Below are 21452 nucleotides of genomic sequence, written 5' to 3'. Positions count from 1 at the left end.
AATGTCTGTATCTAGCCTAATATGTCGTCACAATACATAAATGTACCTGCATTAGTGTAACAAAGGTCTTTCGTGGTACTTGTACATACAACTTTCTCATTCATAAGGTTCTCAGAAAGATACAATAGAGACTACCTTCCCCCTCCCATTATTAGTGTGCAGGCACCTTGATACCATTGCGCAGGCATACAACTTAGAGAATAAGAAAAGGAAGAAGAAATTCACGGTGTACAATATGATTTTATGTTTGTAACCCAGGTATAAAACGGGGAAAAGGTAGAGTTAAGTGGAGTAAGTTACGACGTGATGACCAGTTGAGTTAGTACAGTGTTCAAGGATGTTTTCAATGGCTGTACCGAAATAAAGTACTCGTCTGTAGTCCATGAGTGTTTTAACAATCCCCACGAAAACGTGATAACCTAAAGGCTCATTAAAGTCTATATTTAATAGGAAATCTCTATTGTGGCTGATGTTTATTTCTTCATTTTAGGCTAGTTACAATTATTAGCCTATGGCTCAAAAACAAGAGATTACAGAAAAATCTGGTGACGTTTTTGGAATCGACAAAACAAAAATATTTGAAATGAACTGTTCACTTTCCGTCTAAAATTTTGTTTTTATTTTGCTGACCAGTTTTTCCAAGTGTTATGTTGGAAAACCGTGAGTTCTCGAGACTCTGGTACTCGAGAACACACAAGAAAGTTCTCGAGAACCTCCTCGTCATTTACAGGGTCGTCAAATATGGCTTTTTATTCTGATGTGTTCTTGATAAAATTCCAAATACAAATCTTAAAGTTCAACTTTCGAAGAAAGACAACCGAGTTGCCAAAAGTCGAATTAATTATTCATGACGTAACGCACCCCTTATCACTCAGTACAAAATCAGCGATACAGAAACGGGATGCATCAACACACAAACACTCATGGTTACTGACCCGACAGACCTATCTCAATCAAACATTCCCCATTTTACCGTTGAATAAGTAAGTAACCTGTCGCGCCTACGGATATCCTTCTTCCAGTAATTCAGGACGTTCAGCACGCTCCATCCTTCGGGATCCCAGAGTGTGCGCCATCGCTTTTCACGCCACCGGCACAGGCTCACCTCTGGATCAGTTTTAGTGCGGTGGTTGTCGGAAGATGAACTATGTGTCAGTTCTGGTCGGATAAAATGGGTTAGCTATGTGTAAAGCCTCGTTTCTGTGGTGCTGGATTGCGCTGTTTCTGCTTACTTCTGGTGAGTTGAAGATATTCGTCGATTGAAACTGATGAGTGATGAAAATACTGATTTTTTATCCTGAGATTGAAACTTACTCGAAATCGTCGATTGTAATGAAAATATAATAGTTATTCATTTAGTAAGACCAAGAGTTACAACAAGAGAATACAATAAAAAAAACAAAAAGACATGTCAATCAACAATACACTCTTGTGAAAGCAATTAACAGTATTAAGGTCCTGATCATCTTTCAACAATAAGTTTGAATTTGTATTTTCTTCTAGATACTGATTGTTTAGTTCAAAAATAATGGGGAAATATAATACCAAAAACATATATTTCTAATAATTGTGCAAATGACTCCTCTCACATTGTTGAAACTTGTTATGATTCTCACTGAAATGATTTGTTTTGAATTCGGAGAAGTATTTGAAATCTCAACTCGTGAATTCTTGATTGGACTCTCGTGCGCTAGACGAGCGAAGAGATTGTATATTTTGAAAAAAGGTATGCGCGTCATGAATATGAATGCATTATGCATCTCAGGTTTTGCATGTATGACGAAATGGGTTACGAAGTTTTGCATTGTTGAGCAAAATTGATATCACCGTTTTCCTTATTCGATATTTACAGACTTGGAATGAGGAGGAAAGCAATGAGTTAACATCGGGGGTTTTTGATCGCTCTTTCATTCATGCGTTTTCGCGCCTTTGGGGATTTAAGAACTGTTTGTATGTTAACATATGAAACTTGATTCATTATGATGTTATTGATGTCGTTAAATTTATTTTGATAAGATTTTTGATGATACGATCGTCCTGGAATTCAGTAAGAACATTCGAGTTTTTCTGTAACAATCTAAATTTTGACCTAGCCTGATTTGTTGTGATACAAATTTCGGATAATATTTTTCTCTAATTCTGTGGTTATTCCGTTCATTCTTTCACATCTTGTAGAACAAAATCGTGCGAGAATATATCAGAAACGCACAGTTTTCATGGTTATATTTTATTATTATATGTTGGTACTCCGAACTTTCCACCACGACTTTATCTGTCAATTCATCAATTTGCCTTGAAGAAATCAGTTCTGCCAACCAACATATTTCAATGCAAAAATCACTAAATGATATTTATGGAACTATTTCATTAATTTCAATGAATATGCAATGAATTAGAGAAAATAATGTATAATTCTCGTACAGAAGGCTCATTCTACCACACGTTCATTCAAAAACTCGCCACTTCGTGGCTCGTTTTTGAATTTTGAACTCGTGGAAGAATATCAATGCCTTCTGCACTTGTATTATAAATAACTATTCTAGATATTCTGCTTGAATTTTCTATGGTTCTGCTGTCATGATCTAAAATTTTGCGAGAAGCTTGAAGAACAATTTCATTTTTAAATATGTACTGATATTCTCAACTCGCCCTGATATTTTTTCATTGAAATATGAAATTATTTCGATAATTATAATTATTGAGAATTTTTCCGTTGCGATATTCTTCTTGAATTTTCTCTGATTTTGGAGAGGTGATCAACGTGATATTCTGTTCATATCTTCAAAATAGTAACCTACACCTAAATATATAATTTCATCTTTAGTGATTTCATATTTTTTGAATTATAAGGAAAACAAAATTTGGAAGGTATTATAAACGGGGCACCTCGACGTATTTTTCCTATTTAAAAAGTTTAATGCTGTTTCCTGACCTATCCCAAAAATGTCAAGCTTCTAGGTTTCCTCGTTTGAGAGTTAATATGTTCATGTCCGGGTAGTCAAACGGACGGAAATAATTGATTTTCATCAGAATTCACATTTTATCGTTTGGGACCATTCCCTTCTCAGAGTTCGAAAAATACAGGTTGACATTGTTAAAGAATGATACAGTGCTTGAAGAAGTTGCTGATTACCTATCGTGAATTATCTTATCATTAATCTGACCTATAAAAATGATTATATAATCATGTTCTGACGAAAATACAAAAAAAAAGAAGTACGATTTCCAAGTGTGTAATATCATACGATATTAAATATCTATCTGGTTAATGTATCAACAAAAATGCCATCAACATAACCATTGTCACACAGAAGATTTCCACGCTGTTACATAGGAATCATAATCGAAAGTAAACCAAGGAGAATGCATGTCATCGAGGGAGAGTAGCGATATACCGGTTTCACCCTTGTTAGGGATCATCAGTACCCCATAACTCAACCCAAGATGACAAACAAACGAAATAGCAGGCACCTTATTGATATTTCGAAAACGATTTGGAATAACTTCCACAACTTTTAAGATAGAATTTTCAACAAAATATGGCATTCCTTTTTTCTAGGTCGAAGCGATTCTGAGCAGAAATATTCAAACTTGGTAGAGAATATCGAATCATATCAAAGTTTTCAATTACAGATTTCAAAAAGTTCCCCAGAAACTCCTAACTAAAAAAAATAGTATGTCACTGGCGGTTCTATCTGTGTCCAGGCTCAAGACTTTCGAGTAGCGTGTTACTGTGTTATTCATTCATCAAAAAATAGAAAAAAACTGTCATTTAATCCAGAAAAAAAATTAATATTTCCCAATTGTGAAATTTTTTCGTAGTTCAAGATTCATTCCTAAAACTCCAACGCCATCGTGTTAACTGAATTCTCCTTCAACTCGAACTATTAACAGCACAAAAGAGAAATTTCAAAGCATTCAAATAGCTTCTATTTCCTCCCCTCGAACAGTTTCACTCAAGATGAATAAGTCGAAAAAAATTGCATTAAATTCAAAACGCGAATTCATTCTTCACGGATCCATTCTCTTCTAGACGCGTTCATATTCAATATTGAAATCTCCACTCTGCTACAAAGATCTCAGCGAAGAATTAATTCCAATCTGTCCCAGAGGGTTTATTAAAGTAACGTAAAAAATTCATTTCCAGAATTATTCGCCTAAACTTTATGTTACTTCGGAGTTTTATTGAAGCTCCATTATGGAAGTTTTCAGCATAGTAAAAGTTAATAGTCTAACTCTTGGATTGTTTCCAGTTTCTTATTTCCGTCCTAATATGTACTTTCATTTCATTCTTCGAGTCCCAGACACTTCTTTGAGGCTAAAGTGTTTTCCGGATAGGGAAAAAGGAGAACTTCGAATGCACTGAGTGGATTCTTTTTCGTATAGCGTATAACTTCTGAAACATTTTCGGCAAACACTTATTGTACCTGGGTGGAGCAGCTTATGGTTTAGCTTTTTGTGTTATCTGATCCTTTTTCGATAGAATATTAACTTCGCTTCTATATTGAAGAAATTATTTTATTGGAGTTTCTTAGATAGTTCTTGTGTCTTTGATTTATAGGAAACAAGACGTTGTTCTATCCAATATTCTCAAGTTTTGAATGGAAATGGACTTCAAAATCAGATTCGATGATTAACCTTAATTAAAAAAAAAGTATTTTCCACTCATCTTTCAATGTTTGTGTCTTCATCAGTCTAAATGTAACCTGATGAAGCCAAAGTGTTGGCGAAACAATTATCGCCAACATTTAAAGATTTGTGGAAAATACTTTGTTTTATTGGATCTATAATGAATTTTCATCATGAAAGGACTGAATCCATCAAGTAGAAGAATGATTACATATTGTTTTTACGATAGCATAACACACAAGACCTAGAAGAAGTTTTCAGAGAAAAATATATTTGTAGACCACTCAAATTGCAAGAGCTGCGCCCTAATTCTGGAAAACTATTAAACATACAATTTCAAAGTGAATACTGAATATGGTAAAACAAGAAACATATAAAAGATTTTTTCATTTTCAGTTATAGTTACAGCAAGAAAAAATTGTTTTTTCCATAATTAAATATTGAATACATATTGAAGCAAGATAAGAACAGAAAGTGGCTCATTTACTTTATTATTTTGATATACAATACACGAAAGAATACTTGACATCTTGTCATACAAGCAGCAAGCTGATTTCTAGGAGAAGAAGAGATTAATATATTTCAAAAGATTGTATTTCTTTCGTTTGAAATTTTATTTAGGTATTGATTCAAGTTTTGTATCAATCGGGGGTGAGGGGGGCGTAATTTCTGCTATTACCCCTTTGATTTCTAATGAGGTCACTGAAATTTCATTTTGGAGGCCTCCAACTTTTTCTTTGGAATTGAAATTTACTCGAGAAATATTTATTAGAATTGAGGATATCCACTTATTGAGCTCTCGTCTCTGAACCGATTGCTAGCATAATTTCGTCTAGATATTTCTGCTAAATAATTTCGTCTTCTCTAGCTATATTTTTTGTTAATTTTGAGCCAGGAATGGATTCGACTCAATGTTTACGAATGTGTCCTCAAATTTTATTCCTTCCGTCCTTATAGACGATAACTACCGAATGGTATTCACTCTTTGCTGCTTTATACACTCATTGTGACTTAATCGTAGAACGGTTGGGATTATATCCCAAGCAGTTCCGATCATTCAAGAGATGCGCAGCAATGAACTTTCGGGTAAGCAAAGAAAATTTCCATTGGAAGTTAAAATACAACAAGAATATGACAAAAAAATCACTCAATAACTCGATGACGAAAGTTTTTCAATAACAGTTATTGAAAATGTGAAATCAGAAAAAGCTGCTGTATAGCGAAACAATTGTAATTTATATAATTAAAAAGTGCAATTATAGCAACTGTCATTTTTTTCCGATTTAAAATATTTTCATCAAGTAGAGATCAAGTCAATCCAATATTAGAAATCGATTTAATGTAACATTTCAGTAAACTCTTCAAGTTGGCTATAAAAAACTTCGAAGATTACTTAAATATCATTTATTTTTTAAGTTCTAAACTCACCTGTTGTTTGAGGAAACGTCAAATGGACAAAAGCAATCTCCCCAACATTTCAAACTTCCTGACTCCTCAAAAAAAAAAATCAATTCCTCAACGCTATGAATTTTCCAGCAGTAATTCAATACGCTCCTGAATCCGAGTCCTCGGAAAACTCCCCGGGAAAAACCCCATTAAAAACGTTTCCTGCAAGAGAAATTTCCATCGGCTATCAGAAAAGCTCGGGCGATGGAACATAAGGAACACGATGCTTAATTAGGCGCAAAAGCTTTGAGGCGCTCCAAGTCCCGCGCTGTTATGTCAGAAACTGTAATTTAATGTTCATCTTGCTCATCTTGTTTGCGAATTATATGAGGAATCTAGTCGCATAGGTTACATCCGTTTACGGCAAAGCCCCGAAGAGAAATGCAGAAAATCGGGGAGCTTCCACTTAATACAAGAGAAGTCGATGAACTTCCAAGTGAGGCGCAGATTTCCCCGAGGAATCTGATCGTACTGGAGAATTGAACAAGTCTCTTGTCCTGAGGCGATTCTAAGTGGAAAATTCGATATGTTTCTCTGGAAAGATATCCCAGTAACTTCATTCAGGGAGTAATCAGATATAACTTCTTGGATCTGACTCGGTTCAATATCTATATTTCATCTAGTATTGCAGATTTTCGAGATTATCTTCTTACATAATATTGTTTTCAAGGAATCGCAATGATCTTAGAGTTATTATTGATCATGATGTAAGGAGTTACATAACATCTCACCTTAAAGTCTTTTGTGACCCTATCAAGGCTGCTTGCACCATCATCTTCAGTAACTGGGATGGCTTCAAGGAGGTTACGATCTGAATTCCACAAACTTCTCTTCCAGAGTATTTCATGCGAAGAATTTTGTAACTAGATGATCAAGAGTTTCTGTTTTGTCTCTACAGACTCTGCATAACCATCTTATCATTAGGAGCACCTTGGGATAGCAACGCCTTGTATGGGAGCCAGTGAATTGTAGCATATCTTGAGTTCTACCAGGGTTTTTCTCTTTTTTTTTCGCGAATTTCTTGTCACATGTGCCTTTTTTGTTATCACAGAAAAGTTCTGGGCCAGTAGAAGGCGTAAGTCCTCCTTTTGTGACATGTGTATTACTCTTTTATCTCTTTCGATTCTTCGATTTTCCTAATACAATAAACCTCGACCACGAGAGGCGATAGAGGTAACATTCTCTGCATGTCCATTCCAGATCCAACATTGCTTTTGAGGTTCTGTGAGCATTGTGAGGACTACTGATGAAGTCATCATCATAGCTATTGAATGGTCCTTGAATTAAACACTCCACACCTTTGTATCATAGGTATTCTTATTGTATGAATTGAATATTTTATAATTCTCTTCACTTTTACTATCTACTAGCATTTTACTGTCTTTTTACTATTGATTGTTAACGAGGGCTCTCTCTTCTGCTATTCGCTTTTTGGAAATAGTAGGTCCTCTCGTCTGTCTTTCTCATTGGTATTTTATTCTTCTTTTCAATTCACTCTTGTAGAGCTCTTCAAGTGTTTAGCTTCTTTATTTGTTTATTTAATATTTCCTCAATAGTTCGATTTTCAGTTCTTCTCTGATTTACTGAGTGTTTATGTACCAAGGGGAATAACCACTGTTCTTATTTCTACATTCGGTATACCTTGCAATAGTTGGTATTAGCACTGTATTCATGATTTTCCAGCTATAGTTATAGATGTTTGGATAGAGCACCAGGTATTGTTTTTTTGTCTCTTTCCTCTTTTCTTCTAGCTGTTTGCTGAAGTTCAATTTTTCATCTGAAGTTATTTCCAGATTCTCCAACTTCGATTTCTCTGAACGACCTCTTTGTATCATCTATGAGTATATTCACTTTCAAATTTCAGTTATACATGAATGATTTTATCAACCTCGTTCTTTGGATTGGGAAGTTCTGCATCTTCATCTTATATATCAGTCCATGTCATCTCTACAGAGTACTGCACAGCATGTGATGCCACTGTACGGTCACCACAAAGAAATAAAACGTTTCTTGGTATATTAACTCAGCAATCATTCATTTGTTCATTTGAATTCAATTTTTCCCATGTAGAAGCTTCATAGGTAAATACATCAATGAACTTATATATAATATACAAAATATTATAATTATACAAAATTTCAGTCGAATAATTCGACTATTTTGAATTCCTGTTTGATTGAATAGCTTTTTATGAACTTCAACTCATATATTTGGTATGAAAGCCCCAAATATAACAATTATCAGATAAGTGGATGGACGGACACAATTGATTTTTGCCTTGAAGTTGTGAGTAAGTCGAGAAAAACACATTTGGGCGAAATGATAGCTCTCAGTTATTTTTCATAATGCGCGCAGAAAAGGGAAAATAAGACACATTTGTCATTTATTTAATGATGAATTACTGTCAAGTAGATACCAGAACAATCAAAACGTATAATAAATTAATACACCCACTAACATTTCCGCCAACAACGTGAACTCTAGTAGGCTAAAACAAACGAGTGAATGATTTATCGTGCAGAACTTGACGCCCACGTTATTAAAACAACAAAGAATAAAAAGAAGCAAAGGTGCCGATGACAAATAGTCCCAAAGCCCCCTACAACATATGATGAACACATCGGCCCTAGTAGCAAAAGGCATTTGCCCCATAAATTTTTATCCAGACCAACACAGGACCAAAACGACGTAACAAACTGGAGAAAAAGTATAAGAAAACAGGCGAACCTCGTCAACTTTACCGTGAAATATTACTTTCCACAGGAGTAGGTATTCCGTCTCTCTTCTCGAGCCCAGAGCCTTTAGAGTTAAATTTACCAGAGAATTGGGAATTTTTTGTTCTTCCCCGTCTAATGTCATTTGTCGTATTGGATTTGTAACAAGATCTCCGAACTCGAGTTTCAGTCAGCTTGTTTGCCTCGTCGAAGTTACTGCCTTGCAGGAAAGTATAAAATATCGGATTGTATAAAGGTATTATCTGTAACGTGTTTTTCATCGACTGTTGCCTGAGAATGGATGAGGAGTGGAGATCGTTGTATGTATGTTTTACTTTCGGGATTTATTCAGGGTTTTGTCTTTGGATTCTAAGTGCTTTATCGACTTTTCAGTAGGTAATGGTAGTGACTTTCACGCGGATTGCCTCTTTCTAGAAAACTGAAAGTAGTTTTAAAAGTAGTTTCTGGTGGATTCTGAGTTTCTTTGGAGTGGGGCACCACTGGTAGATCTGAACAGTCTGATTGGAGCATCGAAACTGAAAATCACATCTGAAATTCCCGAGAAGGCCTACAGAATCAATCAGCAGTCAGTAACATACACAGAAAGATTGCCGATATAACGTCAACAACTTGTGCAAAAAAAAAAGAATTGGCAGTCACTCTTGCTGGAATTGCAATTAATTATAAGTTAGATGCATCTTTCAACAAGATTTGGAATTCTAGGCATTCTCCTTCTTTTTTTAATTGCATTCGTTACTCCAGAATGATTCCTTCAAACACATTTTTTTAAGGTTCAGGCTATAAATTATCCAGACTTTGTTTAATGAACGAATATCTTCTATTTAGTACAATAAAGGAGGAAGGACAAAACCTCTTCACCCTCAAGATCCTCTGTGTGTATACTCTTCATTTTAAAATATTGAGTTGAATATAGCGATGAAGATATAACCGAATTCATTTGTGTATAACCCCAGACAACTAATGAAAGAGTATCAAAAGTTTTGAGCCTAGATCTGCTCAATGGTTTTGGGATTGAATAGATTCAACATTTTCCCAGTAAGACACAAAATACCTAACCAATTGCAATAAAATATTGTGAAAGAGATAGCGAAACAAAGTTCCCACCCCAAGAAGATTTTTTTTTCAATTAGAATTTCAGATAATATTAGCCATACACTATAAAAAGTGTTGTGTATTTTTTCGGAATAAAGAAAAATCCCTTGCAATTTTTTTAATTTCGAACAGTAGAACAAGTCCATCTATAGTCCATTTCCAGATATCTGAATATTCTCACTGAATTTTTCCTAGATACCTAGATCTTCAATCCTAGAATTTTGAATTTAGAATATTGAACTTCCCAGTGGAGTCTTCAGTGTCTGTTTCCTCAGGGTACGCTTCATGAAAATTGTTCTCTGTTGAAGTGCTCTTGCCATTTATATCCCACGACGGCATTAACATTTTAAAGTTTCATGTACAACCATTAGCTCGAATGTTGTGAGGGAAGTCGTAAAGAGTATATATAACGGTATATAATTTTTTTTATTATTATTTCATGCTTAGCGTTGCCAGGATACTTTCGAATACTAGATTTTAAAATTGTGAATGGAGATTATTGAGGAACTGTTCTGAAGTTGGGGATTAAAATTTCATAATCATTATTCACCAGTATGATAGGGTTGCACAGAACAATTCGTTGTGAATTGCATTATTTTCTCTGATTTCTATGGTATCATTGAAATAGCACCCCAATCATTCATGAGTAAATCATGGGTTCAACAATGATCTTTGATTGTTGAATACTTAGTCAAACTTTAAAACCTCTACAGAAATTCCTCTTCATGATCAGGGGACCTTTTATATGAAGTCAACCACTTCAATTGGAACCCGAGCAGTTGGCTACACTCCGAATTGATTTGTGTAACTTGATATTATTTGTTTCGAATACTTTTACAGCTGTCGAATTTCAAGTTCTCTTCGATGCATTTGTTGTTTCTGTGCTGCAAGAATAATGATATTTTCAATTAAATTTTTTTCATAATGATATATATGAATCGAAAATTTTTGCAGAATATGAAATAAAAAATAACTAATATTTTCGTTTACTCCATCTGGACTTGCAAATGTAAAAAAATGACGTGAATGGATGCCATCATAATAAGTCACATCTTAGATTTTATTCTTATATTTTGTTTTGACTCTCCTAGATCTTCGTGAGATCTCTCAGAAGCGTAGAGCTTGTAGGAGTCATGGAACTGGTTGTGTTCTGTATAGGCTTTGTTTCTGTATTCTATTGTCACTTCAGTCAAAGCACTTTAACTTTCACATAATAGCAAATGATTGGACAGAAATACTCGGTCCTAAGCTCCAACTGCCCTGTCCTGTATTCCTATATGTATATAATACTTGTTTGGTGTGTCCAAAAAATAAATGAAGAACAACTCAAAAGATCTTAACGCCGATTCAGTGATTTTCTCGAATTTTTGATTTTCCGTCCTCTTAGCATTTCTTAGTCAACTATTATTTATTGGGAAAATGAAGAATCTTTCGATTTATCGTTTTTGTAACTTCCATACCTCCTATTATTACTTTTATTTCGTGTTTTCAAACATTATGTAGGTTCTAAAACTAAGATTTGTAGGTATCTTCCATCAAAAATGACAACTGTGTGAAATTGTTCTCATTTAATTGATTGATATCCGCACAACACTCTCTACTAGCTTTGTAATTTAGACCGCCTAGTGAAAAAACAACATTAAACCAAAATACAACAAATCACTTCAGATTGAATAAAATGAAATCTCGTATTTGGTTATGGAAATAGCATTTAATTGAATAAATTTAATATATATCTATATAATGTAATGGACAAATGATATGGGCATTGGATTGTGTTATACTGAAAGATGAAAAACGAATGTAATGGAATCTGATACATTTTTCACTATTAGTGGGCACTCCGATAGCTGAAATTTTATTTACATTGCTACACATTCATGGTTTGATAACATATAAGTAGATTATAGAGCAGGGAAATGAAAAGAATGATTTATTCAGAAGTGTAAGTCAATTATGGACACTGCTAGTACAGTAAGAACGAGGGTTAGAATTTTTTCAGTACTAAAGACATCTCTACAACTGTCAGTGCTCCTCATGCTGTACCAGGTTTTTCACCATAATTTGACCCCCCTTTAACTTTGTTACAGAAAGGGGTACGAAAAAAAGTTTTCTACAAAAGTTTCACGATATCGACTAGTGTTTTTTAAAATGATTTCACAAAACGAAATATATACAGAGTGGACGACATATTGATTGCAACTTCATTTTTCCAAATGGAACATCCTGTTTATTTTTTTATATTCGACTAGCTCCTTTTCCCCTATTTTCGAATATATAACATATGTTCGGCCTATCTCTCTTATTCTGAGTACCACAGAGTTTCAAATTTTAAGAACCACCTGGCATGCTCAGTAATCAGTTTTCAAGTGGTAGCCTGCAATATCTCAAAATGCCCTTTTTCGAGTTATCTCGTTGGCAACAATATGACATATAGTCAAATTGCCAACGAGATAACTCAAAAAAGGGCATTTTGAGATATCGCAGCCTACCACTTGAAAACTGATTACTGAGCATGCCAGGTGGTTCTTAAAATGCCCTTTTTTGAGTTATCGCAGCCTACCACTTGAAAACTGATTACTGAGCATGCCAGGTGGTTCTTAAAATTTGAAACTCTGTGGTACTCAGAAAAAGAGAGGTAAGCCAAACATATGTTATAAATTCGAAATCAGAGAAAAAAGAACTAGTTAAATATAGAAAAATAAACAGTGTGTTTCATTTGAAAAAATGAAGTTGCAATCAATATGTTGCTCACTCTGTATATATTTCGTTTTGTGAAATCATTTCAGAAAACACTAGTCGATTTCGTGAAACTTTTGTAAAAAACATTTTTTTGTACCTCTTTCAGTAACAAAGTTGAAGGGGGGATCAAATTATGGTGAAAAACCCGGTACCTTTATGTCCCTCATTGTCTAATGTCTTCTTTTGATGTAGAATAAATTTTTGGGTGTGACTGCTACGGCCCTATAAGATTATACTGCATGGTTACGTCAGAGATGATTAATTTTTTTCTATTGCTGAACAAAATCCTTTGTGTCTTAATCTCATAAAACTTTTTTGTATCTTAGCTGTGTTCATAATGAGGTCGTTTACAGAAAACCCGTACTGAGTATTTGCTCTGCAGATACCACCCTTCATCTCTATAGTCTCAGAGATTCAGAAATGCAACATCTTGAGTATAGCCACAAGCCTTATTTGCTGGGATATTCGTTGGTGGAAACTATGAACATTAGAGGCCCCAGTATTGAACCCTGCGCAATCTCGACCTCCACCTCTCTTAGTTCAGATACAGTGCCATTCCAGTTCATTTGATTTCCCTCTTATGCCGTAGCAATTGAGCTGATGAATATGACTAGACTATGAGTAATTGTTCGATATCAAATTCCAACCTTACACAGGGTTTCAACAACAGTATATGGTAACACCCCATCACGACAAACATTTCTTCGAAACCCCAACAGCCTCTCGTTACCTAAAGCACAGCGATTGGATTGGTAATCTATTTGCGTTAATTCAGAGAATCGCGGTTTACGTACCAGTTGCGGAAACAGGAAACACCCCAACAGTAATTCATCCACGAAGTGTTCATGCGTAGCCCCCGGCACAAACGAACAGAACCGTCAATTGTGCTCAATGATGAATTCCCAACCGCCAGATTAAATCTTAATTTTGCTCCCGTATTCATCTAATTAGTTCTCTCCGAGTATAATACGTAATGCTGGCGCTAGTGTCTATTAGGTGTGCATAATAGGTTCTGGTGTAGAATCTTGAGCCGACTGGTTCAGGTATTAGCGGCAATATGATATTTCAGCCAATCACAGGTTGATACAAGTCTAATTGCTAATTTCTGCGATTATTATGTGTTTAATGGGGCTGCAGACATCCTGTTTACGTTAGATGGGGTGTGTTGGCCCCTAGTTCGAGGGTCTTGTGATTGGATTATGCCTTATGTATGTCTGCCGGCGATGATATCGAGGGTGATTAACAATGATGATGGACGATAACAATTTCCATGAAATGTACTCAGTGAAGAAGACATTGTCAACTTGCTTTTTGTCAACAGAATGGTACAATGAGTATGGAATTGGGGACACTATCGTGACGAAAAATTTGACTTTCAGATATTTGAAGAACTTGATTGGTTTCATCAACTTTTTACAGGGTGTGTGGATTCATTCCCATATTCCTGTATTAAAGAGAGTGTCAGCTGAGTGAAAAGCCTTCCAAAGTCTCAAACATCAGCGAGTTATGGTTATGTGTATTTTGTTAACTGCCTATCTTGACAATGATAAAACCATTACCAATAAATATTAAATAACATTAGTGGATCTATTATTCTTCTTCTTCTTCTTCCTCTTCTGAAGGGTGTTTGTTTTAGAGCTATAGAAATTTAAATTGCAATAAAACAACGATGGATTATTCGATTGACATGAATTTTATTTATCCGCAAGATAATCTTGTGGCACTACATTTTAAATATGATTTCTGGCATATGACCGCCACGGCTGGCTCGGATGTAGTCCAATCTGGACGTCCAATTTTCGATGACTTTTTCCAACATTTGTGGCCGTATATCGGCAATAACATGGCGAATGTTGTCTTTCAAATGGTCAAGGGTTTGTGACTTATCCGCATAGACCAATGATTTCACATAGCCCCACACAGAGTAGTCTAGAGGTGTTGAATCACAAGATCTTGGAGGCCAATTCACGGGTCCAAAACGTGAAATTAGGCGGTCACCAAACGTGTCTTTCAATAAATCGATTGTGACACGAGCTGTGTGACATGTTGCGCCGTCTTGTTGGAACCACAGCTCCTGGACATCATGGTTGTTCAATTCAGGAATGAAAAAGTTAGTAATCATGGCTCTATACCGATCACCATTGACTGTAACGTTCTGGCCATTATCGTTTTTGAAGAAGTACAGACCAATGATTCCACCAGCCCATAAAGCGCACCAAACAGTCAGTTTTTCTGGATGTAACGGTGTTCGACATACACTTGAGGATTAGCTTCACTCCAAATGCGGCAGTTTTGTTTGTTGACGTAGCCATTCAATCAGAAGTGCGCTTCATCGATAAACAAAATAAAATGGACGTAGTGCGCGATACGTATTCCGCATAGAACCATTATTTTCGAAATAAAATTGCACTATTTGCAAGCGTTGTTCAGGTGTGAATCTATTCATGATGAATTGCCAAACCAAACTGAGAATAAATCACTTGACAGCTGTTAAATCGGTCGCTATCTTGAACAGTAATGCCAACTTGAAGTTACATCCGTTAGAAGGCACATTGCCTGTTTAATTCGGTGTTCCTTATGTATATGTTTCCTGGGATGTACATTGCCAGCTTTTTTTGTGGGCGTCCCAATGGTCTTCTTCCGTGAGGTATTTGTCTCTTGCAATCTTGGTCATCCTGTTCGCACTCATTCTGTCTATGTGCTGGTTCCATTGCCTTCTTCTCTTTTTTATTGACCTCATAACAATTTGGCATTTTTTTTTTCACTAATGGTTCTTCTTTTTGTCACCGATGTTTCAGCTCTTATTTCCATGCCATGTGTCATAACTGGTCCTACACATGTTTTATATATCTTTGACTTACATTCTGTACTCAAGATGTTCGTTCTTCCAAATTCGATGTTTCAGATGTCCTGACAAGGTAGCGGCTTTGTTGGTCTGTTTCTTCACTTCATCCTCCAGGAAACCTGAGCTTGTGATTTTGCATTCGAGGTTTCAAATGACATAGTTCGTTCAAATAGGCTGCATTCCAGTACAAGCTTGCATCGTACTGGATCTTTTGCTGTGGTCAAGCATTGGTTATTTTGCTTGTAGGTTTCCATGTTCAGTTGTTCTGCCCTTCTTTAGGAAACCTGTAATAATCTTTGGAGGTCATCTTCTGATAACATGCTCATTTTGTGTCTTCTTAGTCCAATTTTCTTTATGGCCTTAATCAAGTCATCCATGATTGCGTTGAATAGCAGAGAGCTAAGGATGTCACCTTGGCGAATGCCTGTGTTTGTTTGTAGCGGCTGTCTTTGATGAGTTATATGTATTCCTTTGGCAGCCACCGTTCTGTAGGATAGTACTCAGGTCTTTCACTTGCACTCTGTCAAGGCCTTGGTTAAATCTACAGTGGATCTATAGAGTGCAGAAATTAAGAAAAAAATTGTGACCAACGCGTTCTTTGCAGATGTCTACTGTCTTAGCTATGTCACGCACCTTCAATAGGAGATTGTGGACTTTTGCCACGTCATCATCCGTGGTAGCCATTTTTAGTCACTTGGACGTTGCTCATCAAAAAACGATGTGTGACCATTTTGAAACTCGTTGAACCAATTGTTTGGTCGCCATCAAAGAAGAAAAGTCACCGTATGTACAAAGTATTCAAGAGCTCTTTGATTTCGCTGCGTAGTTTCCTCTCCAAAATTAAGAATCGAATCACCGACTGATGTTGCTCTTTTTGTCTTCCACACACAGTTAAAACAAAACTGAAAGTCCGATTCGGCTGAAAGTTTAACAGTAGCCGTCTACGACCATGTACTACACGATAATACATTTTTCCTACAACTGCTATGAAAAGTAACGTATTCTTCAAAGCTTACTCATTTTCAAAACCATGTATTGCTCATACTGTGGGAAATATTATTTCTCACAGCACTTTGCCCACACCTCGCTTGGTAGACCAATGAAATTGGGCTTTTGAGTCGTTTTTATGGAAACGCAATAAATTAGCACATACTGTCAACGAAGGCCATTTTGATTTGAATCAAGTCCATTACTTGAATTATTGAAATTTGTGCAGTTGTAGAAGAAGTATAGTGTGCAACATGTGGAAAAAATCCTTTTCTCGCTCGTGTATTTGCGGCACTCGCCTTTCATGCTCGTGCCACAAACTTCCACACTCGCGAGAAAAGTTGGCCTTTCCCCACTTGTTGCACAATATACTATTTTTGCCGTTAGTTACTCCATCTGGCGGTGAAGCCAAGCTCTTAGCAGACCACCTTCATACAATATACGAATTGAAAAAATCTATCATTTCTTTCAATTTGAAGTTATAAAACTGAGTAGAACCTAGGGCTTCATGCAGTTCATCACACTTTATGTTCAACACACGTTCTAAAACACCATACGCCCAGTTCACGATTTATTAGACCCCATCATGGAATCATATCGTCGTTCACCCCCACGCCCATAACCTCATATTTTTTCATTATCAGACTAATACAAATTTGCAGAACGTCTACTACCACCCAATCGCTCCCACCCAAGACGACGGATGCGAGCAACTTAGGCAAAGTGGGGCAATTTCCCTTTGACAAGGTTAAAGGATGGGCCCGCTCCGAGATCCTGCCGTACGGCGGGTCCGGGAGCGGGTGGCAATAAAAAAAGTTTCATAAATTGAGTTGCGCGAAACTACGGACGAAAATTGTCGGTATTACGTTCTGTTTCGCGTGAGATGAGAAAACGGGATATGTGGAAAATAAGCCCGTTTCCGCGGCAAAGATATAATGGCGAGTTTCCCGAGGAAAAGAGGAAGAATGGATGGGAAATAGCGCGGCATTAACCAGTTATTTAGAATAATTTTCCGTCAGCTCGAGGCCGTAAATAATATGGGAAATATTGCGGGGTTCGTTGGAGGTTTATGTTATTACGGGAATTTTTTTTTTTGACGGTGATAATTTCTTATTTGAGAACACGAGTTCTTGATGTTGCTCTCGCGTTTTATTGCATATACGGATGGATAGGTTGAACGGAAGTTGCAAATTGAGTTCTGTGAATGCTAACCTACATTCGAATGAAATACGAGAATTTTAACATTATTTTAATTATTGTGGAATTAGAGACCATTTCATCGACATTATCTATTGTGATAGAATAGAGTTATAAATTAGATACACCAGTTATAATTTATGAGCGCCTTTTCATGATTTTTCCGATACTAGACAGCAAAATAATGAATTGGAATCGAATATTCATAACTAACAAAGTTCTCTCGGTTTTTGCTGCGACCAATTTGATCTTTCGTTCTTAACCCTTCACTCAAACTTCGTGAGTATCCAGAACTGCCTTTCCCAGTGAGTGGTTCTTAGGCCAGTCAGCCCCGGACATTTGCACACTATGTGTTCTGCTGTTTCTACTTCCTTTTGACAGAGCTTGCAGATCTCATTAGACTCATGCGTTACAAAAAAATGTTAAACATTTAGTTCATTCATGTAAGGTTTTGATGCCGCAGTTGTAATCAGAATAGTATATTAAGTATGAAGAACGGTAAGGACATTTTACCAATCGAAGAAAATAGTTTAGAGTAGGAGCTCAGTAACGACTCCATTTATTTTCTGAGATCCGTAGTCTTAAACGTTCGAAATACATATAACTTTTTTGCACGATAAAAATATTTTATCCTCAAACTACAGAATAATAACACAAAAAAATTAAAAAATCTTTCATGGCTCTAATGTCAATGCCATGTAGAAATATAAAAACACAACAAAACAGAAAAATCAAATTAATTCCTCAGAAATCTTGTATAGGGTTTTTTTTTCGAGGTATATTACTTTAAGTTGGCATTTCTGTTCAAGATGGCTACCGATTCAACAGCTGTCAAGTGATTCATTCTTAGTTTGGTTTAGCAATTCATTGTGAATAGACTCTCGCCTGAACAACGCTTGCAAATAGTGCAATTTTATTTCGAAAATAATGGTTCTGTGCGGAATACGCGTCGCGCACTACGTCCATTAGCAATCAAGCGCACTTCTGGTTGAATGGCTACGTCAACAAACAAAACTGCCGCATTTGGAGTGAAGCTAATCCTCAAGTTTATGTCAAAACACCGTTACATCCAGACAAACTGACTGTTTGGTGCGCTTTATGGGCTGGTGGAATCATTGGTCCGTACTTCTTCAAAAACGATGATGGCCAGAACGTTACAGTTAATGGTGATCGGTATAGAGCCATGATTACTAACTATTTCATTCCTGAATTGAACAAGCATGATGTCCAGGAGCTGTTTTTCCAACAAGACGGCGCAACATGTCACACAGCTCGTGTCGCAATCGATTTATTGAAAGACACGTTTGGTGACCGCCTCATTTCACGTTTTGTACTTGTGAATTGGCCTCCAAGATCTTGTGATTTAATACCGCTAGACCACTTTCTGTGGGGCTATGTAAAGTCATTGGTCTATGCGGATGAGCCACAAACCCTTGACTATTTGGAAGACAACATTCGGCGTGTTATTTCCGATATACGGCCACAAATGGACGACAAGCATTTCGGATTCAAAGATGTCTGGTCATTCAGAATATTTCATCATACAACTATATACTTGAATAAGATCATGTCTATATAGATTTGTCCGACATATTTCTCGATATTTGAAATGAAAAAGATTATTTTCTTTCCTTTACATTCGATAGGACAACCCAAACCCCTCGTATGGAGGAATGGACGTAGCTTTATCGCTTCTTTGAAAATGGTATATCTTATCACATATAATTCCGTTATGTCGGTGATTGGTTCCGCTGATAACAGAAAGGCACAAGATTTAATAAGGAGCTGAGATTTATTGCTTTATCGTAAAATTTCTGAGGAATTGCCATTTTCCACAACGGATATAAAAGAATACTCCGCAGGATACTCATAAAAGGAAATTGAGGATTTTGTCGTGGGCAGGACAATACAGCAATTTTGATGAAATGAGAGTCAACTGATCAGAACAGATCTGTAAGACATATCACGGAAAATACGGAATTAACACCAAGCAACTATAATGATGAAATCAATAATATTTTTGCAATTAAAACCAAGATTTGTCTTTGGAATTGGCTTTCAATTAAACATAAACCTAAATTTATCGATAATTTATTTTTGGATATTGGTTATTGCTCTCCCTAAGTTATCCCAAACGTGTTCAATTAGATTCGTATCTGGGAGTTTGTTCATTCTCTGGATATGGTTCTCTTGAAGAATGTTCTGTACCCTTCGTGTGGGACGTTATCATCCTGATAAATGAAATTATCCTCAAATGCGTTGCACAGAGGAACAATGATTGTTTCAATGATATTTTCTACGTAGAAGGCACCAGCCTTTGTTCCTTCAACATTAATAAAAGGGGTACGGTGACCAAACATTATACCCCCCAGCACATTATTGATCCGCCTTGACAAGCTACAATTTTCAATCCACAATTGAGTCGCTCTAGTCTTCTGAACCTCTCCAAACCCTTCCTCGTTGACTATTACTTTTGTGAGCCGAATCGCGAGCCTGAAAGGCGAGTACACGAGCAAGAGAAACGAGCGAGAAAAGGACTTTCTCCACATGTTGCACACTTCACTTTTCCTACAACTGCACAAATTTCAATAATTCAAGTAATGATTCAAATCAAAATGGCCTTCGTTGATAGTATGTGCTAATTCATTGCGTTTACATAAAAACGATTCAAAAGCCTAATTTCTTTGGTCTACCAAGCGAGGTGTGGGCAAAGTGCCATGGGGAATAATATTTCCCACAGTATAAGCAATACATAGTTTTGAAATTGAGTAAGCTGTGAAGAATACGCTACTTTCCATAGCAACTGTAGGAAAAAGTACGATTTGCCATTGTAGAAAAAGCTAGTCTTGGTGGTGTTCTGCCCATTGCAGACTATGTTCAGGTGTTAGCAGCGGTACTCTAAAAGCTATTCTTGCCCTTGAATTTGAGGAATGCAACCGTCTCCTTATGGTACTGGTTGAGACTACCCGTCTATAGGTCCTCAAAATATTTCTTCGAAGGGCTGTTACAGATACCGTTCGATTACTTCGAAAGTATCCAGGAAAGTACATAGTGCTCAAGCAAAAAGGTAACTGTAAAGTATATTCTGAAATATCAACATCAATACAGAGTATAGTTCGGCAGTTATAGGATAATTTGACTATTTTGTAGATTCTATCAGAGACAAATAGTAGAAGTATGCGATCATTATTTTTTCAGATAAGAGGTCGTCTTTTTGCCTGGAAATTATCCATGCAATAGCAATAGCATATTCCCAAACCACAACATTTGTACTCAACACTTTGACCAACAATTTACATCATCTTCCAAAAGATGTTTCGTTTTTTGTACTAGATGCTCATTGTACGATTTTTGTTTGTGTTCAAACAATGGTCAATGAGGTAACAGTAAAAATTAGATTCCTTTCTCCACTCCTACAAGAGATACTGAGAACCAACCTATATAACCCAACTCAACCACTTCCCAACCACTCAACGGATGAACTGATCTGATACCAACTCACTATTGTATTTATACGAACGCTCCGCTTTAGACAGCAAAGTTCAACACATGAACACCGCAAGAATACGTTGATTACCCCTACCGGCAATCACTCCAACACCGCATCTTTGTAATTAGAACCAGGCATACAACTCACTCCCGGAATCGCGGATAAATAATCTACCGGCAGCGTTGCAGCGTAGCAATCGGTTGGTTTTCCATATTATCCAGACCTGGATGCACCGCTGGCGCGTAATTATGGAGCGCTGAGACTAAAAACTGGTGAAATATGGAGCGCG

The 21452-nt window shown here is 36.4% G+C and overlaps 1 protein-coding gene across 4 annotated transcripts in view; it reads left to right on the top strand.

The window, feature by feature from the left end:
- The first annotated feature begins 1100 nt into the window (after positions 1-1100).
- Positions 1101-21452, top strand: part of LOC123682409 (Down syndrome cell adhesion molecule-like protein Dscam2) — a 237327-nt gene continuing 216975 nt past the window's right edge. For all 4 annotated transcript variants that reach the window (XM_045621012.1, XM_045621027.1, XM_045621018.1 and 1 more), the window contains exon 1: positions 1101-1237. In XM_045621012.1, the coding sequence (XP_045476968.1) occupies positions 1183-1237 (55 nt within the window). In that variant the 5' untranslated portion in view covers positions 1101-1182. The remainder of the gene's footprint in view (positions 1238-21452) is intronic.

The sequence above is a fragment of the Harmonia axyridis genome, chromosome 1, assembly GCF_914767665.1.
Source record: "Harmonia axyridis chromosome 1, icHarAxyr1.1, whole genome shotgun sequence".
Lineage (NCBI taxonomy): Eukaryota > Metazoa > Arthropoda > Insecta > Coleoptera > Coccinellidae > Harmonia > Harmonia axyridis.
Note: the sequence above shows the minus strand (reverse complement) of the source record. Positions and strands in the feature narration are given on the sequence as shown.